Source organism: Penaeus chinensis, chromosome 17 (assembly GCF_019202785.1).
Source record: "Penaeus chinensis breed Huanghai No. 1 chromosome 17, ASM1920278v2, whole genome shotgun sequence".
NCBI lineage: Eukaryota > Metazoa > Arthropoda > Malacostraca > Decapoda > Penaeidae > Penaeus > Penaeus chinensis.
The window spans coordinates 16,387,980-16,393,444 of NC_061835.1; the positions used below are offsets into that span (position 1 = coordinate 16,387,980).

At 48.2% G+C, this 5,465-nt stretch overlaps 1 protein-coding gene across 2 annotated transcripts in view; it reads left to right on the forward strand.

Moving 5' to 3' along the window:
• LOC125034126 overlaps positions 1-5,181 on the forward strand; it is a 21,645-nt gene extending 16,464 nt beyond the window's left edge. The window contains exons 3-8 of one of the 2 annotated variants that reach the window (XM_047625776.1): positions 1-9; positions 2,123-2,196; positions 2,484-2,530; positions 2,873-3,233; positions 3,601-3,822; positions 4,055-5,181. The exon at positions 1-9 is cut by the window's left edge and continues 114 nt beyond it. In XM_047625776.1, coding sequence (XP_047481732.1) covers positions 1-9; positions 2,123-2,196; positions 2,484-2,530; positions 2,873-3,233; positions 3,601-3,822; positions 4,055-4,714 — 1,373 coding nt within the window. In that variant the 3' untranslated portion in view covers positions 4,715-5,181. The remainder of the gene's footprint in view (positions 10-2,122; positions 2,197-2,483; positions 2,531-2,872; positions 3,234-3,600; positions 3,823-4,054) is intronic. The other variant, XM_047625777.1, reaches the window with a different exon arrangement.
• The last annotated feature ends 284 nt before the right edge of the window (positions 5,182-5,465 follow it).

Sequence of the window (5,465 nt, forward strand, 5' to 3'; positions counted from 1 at the left end):
TTGATTTCGGTAATTTTTTTGTTTGGTTGTTTTTGGTCGTTCATTAGATTTTGGGCTCCTGTATATATATACACATATATATACACATATGTACATATATATGTGTATACACACACACACACGCATATATATATATATATATATGTGTGTGTGTGTGTGTGTGTACGTGCGTGTGTGTGTGTGTGTGTGTGTGTGTGTGTGTGTGTGTTTGTGTGTGTGTACGTGCGTATGTGTGTGTGTGTGTGTGTGTGTGTTTGTGTGTGTGTGTGTGTGTGTATGTATGTATGTATGTATGTATGTATGTATGTATGTATGTATATATATGTATATATACACACATAAATATATCTATATATATGCATATATATATAAATACTTATAAATAAATGTGTATATATATGTATATATATATGTATATATGTATGCATATATATGTTTGTATGTATATATATAAACCGCATTCATGTTGACAAATTTAGAAAAGGTATGAATGAAAATGAATATCTTCACAAATATTCATTCACAAATGCATCTCTTGTATTGTGAAGATATTCATTCTCATTCATACCTTTTCTACATGTATATATATATGTGTGTGTGTGTGTGTGTGTGTGTGTGTGTGTGTGTGTGTGTGTGTGTGTGTTTGTGTGTGTGTGTGTGTGTCTACATAACTGAATATAAATAAACATTGTTATCTTGAAAATATAAATTGTTCCAATAATGTTTTTCTCTCAAATAATGAGATCATTTTTATAGACAATTAATCACTCGAGAGCTAAATCAAGGGGATCGGTATCAATACTAATAATACTAACACTTTTATATGACGATGCTGATGACATGTTGATGGCAATGACTCGAGGGACTACAATCACTCAACACAATCAAAGCAAGAGGCAGGGGAGGCCACTGAGAGGGCGAGGGCCTCTGGTGAGGGTTTTTGAGATTTGGCCGCCCGCTTTTTGGTATCATCATTTTCTCAGGGATACGCGGCTATATTTTTCTCGAAAGTGCAGGCCTCCCTTTTCTCTTTCTTTTCTTTTCTTTCTTTCTTAATATATTTGTGTCTATCCATCTATCTATCTATCTTACTATATATCTTTCTTTCTTTCTTAATATTGCTCTCCCTTTCTTTCTCTCTATAATTTTTTCTTACTATATTTCTCATTTTATCTATCTCACTATATATCATTTTTTCCATCTTTCTTTCTTCCTTCCTTTCTTCCTTTTTTCTCTCTCTGTCATTCTTTCTTACACTATTTCTCTCATTCCATCTATCTATCTTCCTATATATCTTTCTTCCTCCCTTTCCTGAGTCTCTGGGTACATCCCCTGAATCCACGTTGGGACCCGGCAGAGAGGGCAAGTTTTCTTCCTCAAAATAACCCCGTTTCGATGTGCCCTTAACGTCTCTCTCTCATTTGTTCGTGTTGAGACTTTGCAGGTTATGAGCAGACCCTTCGTGTGTGATAACGTTAAGGGGTTAGATAGTACGAAAGCAGTTGCGATGTAAGAAGCATGTTAGGTAGCGTTAGTGTATCTCTTGATGTTTGTATGGGAGGAGGGTGTATTTAGTTTTAACAGGGGTATGATGCTGTTAAGTGTGTTGAGCTTATTCTGACTAAAGTGATTATTGTTTGGCGCCGCTTGCTTCCTTTTGGTTTACATGTCTTCCATGGCCAATAGGCCACATAAAAAAAAAAAAACAATAATAATGATAATAATAGTTTTCAAAAATAAAGACTACAAAATAAAAGAAACGAAGCATAAATTTTATCTGTCATCTCTTGACAAAATTCAGCCTATGTTTAACATCCTCTCGAGAGTGATAATGCCAAAAAATGATTTAGATCCTTTTGTTCCCAATTTTAGCATAATTTTACAGTTCTGATTACAAGCTGTGAGCCCTTAGTGTAAGAAAAGAAGGAATTGCAATACATAAATATCAACCAATCAGCTACTTAGCTTTAGAAGGGCGTGGCCTACTGGCAAACGCGCCTTCCTGAGCATCGCCATCATCATAGTCACGGATCAGCAACACTGCTCGAGAAATTTGCATTCGTGAATCGAAATGCGCCGCGTCATCGGTGCCTCTGATGTGTTCGTTTTTTTCCCGGCGCAGGCTTCGGCTTCGGGAACGAAAAGGGCTTCCCGCAGTCCATCAAGAACACGAACTCTCTCCCGCATCGCAGATCGGTCAGTCCCGCTTCATGAGTTCATTTTGCACGCACACATACTTACCCACACACGCACAGGCACATACACATAAAAACGCAAGCACACACACACACGCACACACACACACACACACACACACACACACACACACACACACACACACACACACACACACACACACACACACACACACACACACCATCCAAATGAATATATAGGGATATAAAAGCATGTCTAAGTGTGGGTATTTGCCCCAGTAACAACTGGAAAGACAGTGGCGTGAGCTTCGGCTTTCCTCTCCACAGGACACGGTCGAGGACGACGCGCAGGAGGCAGAGGCGGCAGAGAGAGCGTAAGTATAAGATTTGCACCGAAGGAAAGCAAAGCGGTGGCGATTAATGGTAGGAAACGAATACTATACGCCGTTTAGGTTCATTGAAAGGAGACTGTTATGAAGAATAAGTATTGAAAGGGGGATTGTGTGTTGTGATATATATAGGGAATATGATAATACTTTTGATGTAGTGAGCAAGAGACATTATTATGATTTGGGATTATATGTAAGGATAGGAAGAGTAATTATCAAGATCATTTATATTATTACTGCTGCTGTTATTACCCTTATCTTCCATTTGGAGGCTAAAGGGCGGCTCCCAGCCCCTCCGCCAGACCTCTAGCGCCCCTCCTTCCGCAGGGACACGCTGCCGGATGCCCCCGCCTTCAGCCTGGTCCCTCCCCCTCCCCCTCTCCGCCGCCAGAGTGACCAGAACCCACCCCGCCCGCGCCCACAGAGCGCCCCCCAGCACTTCGCGGCGCGGCCACCCCAGGGGCGCCGCCCGCTCCGCCCGCAGCCCCCTGGCGGTAACCGGCCGGGCCGACGCCCCCTGCGCACGCCCGACGGGAGACCCGTCTTCTTCCGGCCGGTCCCGACGCCGCCTTCATTCGCTCCGCCACCCACACAGGTCATCGTGACGCACGTGCCTGCGCCGGCGCCGCCCACACCCTCGCCCTCCGCGGCGCCCACCGTCGGACCCACCATGGGCGAACTCCTCAAGGTGAGACCTCGGAGGGCCAGGGGCAAGGGAGGGAAAGAGGGAAAGGGGGAGGCAAGGAGGAAAAGGAGGAGGGAGAGTCGGAAAAGGAGACACAGAGGGAGAGAGATGTGTGGGAGAATGAACACAGACAAACAAGGGAGAGAGGAAGGGAGGGCGAGGGCTCAAGAGGGAGAGAAAGAGAATGTGTGTGTGAGAGAGAGGGAGACTTGAATGAAATAGTGGGACATAGAGATAGAAAGAGAGAGAGAGAGAGAGAGAGAGAGAGAGAGAGAGAGAGAGAGAGAGAGAGAGAGAGAGAGAGAGAGAGAGTGAGGGAGAGAGAGAGCCAGGACGAAGAGAGAGTCCCGAATAACGCCTCGCTCCGCAGGTGAATGCGGATACCCCAGCGGACACGGACCACGTTCCGTCGTTCGCCGCCAAGACGTTCGTGGTCCGCGAGGCGCCGCCGGAGTTCCACCCCCCCGGCTACGCGGCGGCGGTCGTCTTCCCGAGCGTGGCCAAGCGGGTCGAGGTTCCGCGGACTAAGTTCTTCTGCGAGGAGCAGAGCTACCTCCCGGGCATCTACGCCGACGTCCAGCTCGGCTGCAAGGTCAGTGAGTCGCCAGAGGTCCCTGGTGTTTGGATTAAGGTCGCTGGGTGGGGGGAGGGGGCATTCAGGGAATCCCTTGTTGCGAGTCAAAAGGAAGACGGCGGCGCAGACAAGCGACACCGCTCTTGCTGACTGCCATAACCAAGCAAGCGATGTCGAAAGGTGGGAACCAGTATCCTGACGTGGGCAGTCGCTAAACTTCTGAAAGCACTAAGTCCTCTTCCCTCCCCAGGTGTTCCATCTGTGCATGCCCGCCGCCATGGGCAACACGCTGACCAGCTTCATGTGCCCCAACATGACGCTCTTCGACCAGTCCATCATGCAGTGCAACTACTGGTACAACGTTAACTGCGCGTCGTCGCCTAACCACTACGACGCCAACCTGCCGATGGCGCTCAGCTTCCGCAAGATCAACGCGGCGCAGCTGCCGCTGACCGCCGTGCGCGACCTCGGCAGCGTGGCGCTGATGGGGCTCGACGCCGCCTTCAACGCCGGCCAGAACACGGCCGTGCCGGGCGCCGACATCACGGAGAACCTGGCGTTCAGGCGAAGGGCGGGCGAGGCGGCGACGGGCCCGAGGGAGGGCAGAGACAGCCCGACTGAGGGGCGGCGGGACGTCCTCGTCCTCGCCGATGGCACGCCGCGGCGCCCTCGGACGCTCGACTTCGAGGAGAAAGGCGGAAAGGAGACCAGGGACAAGAAGAAGAAGGCCTCGAGCGCTGTCGACGGAGAGAAGGCAGGGGGGGAAGGACCCGCGGCGGACGGAGCGAAGGAGATGCCGGCGAAGGAAGGCGGCAAGGCGGAGGGAGGCAAGCAGCAGGAGAGCCAAGCGAGACGGCGGCGGTCGGCGGCGGCGCCTCCGCTTATAATGCGCTTGTACAGACTCCAGTGACGGGAAGCGGACATGACACCACAACATTAAATAAACCAGTCAGTGAAGTGAAACAAATGCTGAGTGCATCAAAAAAAAAAAAAAAAAAAAAAAAAAAAGAGACCCGCCAGCCGCTCTGACGTCGGACAGAGGCCCGGGTCGGCGCTGGCGCGGCGTCATTGCTCACTCCCTTTTATGGACTCAGGCACATGTACTTGGCGATGGTGTGTTCGTGGACACCAGTTTACATTTGATATTGTTGTTTTTTTAGCATTGAACTGCAAGTCAAAGAGGGAAGGTGAAGGGCCGCAGGACGGAGAGCCTTTCACCGGGGGTCGCGGCGGGCCCGCGACTCTCGCCTCTGCGCTTCAGGTGCAGGGTCGCCATCCTGCATGGTTCTGTTGAGGGTGCGCGAGATCACTTGACAGATCTGTATCCATATATATATATATATATATATATATATATATATATATATATATATACATATATACACACACATATACATACATACATACATACATACATATGCATATACATATATGTATGTATGTGTGTGTGTGTGTGTGTGTATATATACATATATATATACATATACATACGTATATACGTATATGAGTGTGTGTGCGTGTGTCTGTGTGTGTGTGTGTGTGTGTGAGAGAGAGAGAGAGAGAGAGAGAGAGAGAGAGAGAGAGAGAGAGAGAGAGAGAGTGAGAGAGCGCATGTGTATGCGTGCCTATATGTGTTTGTTATTATATATCTGTATATAATG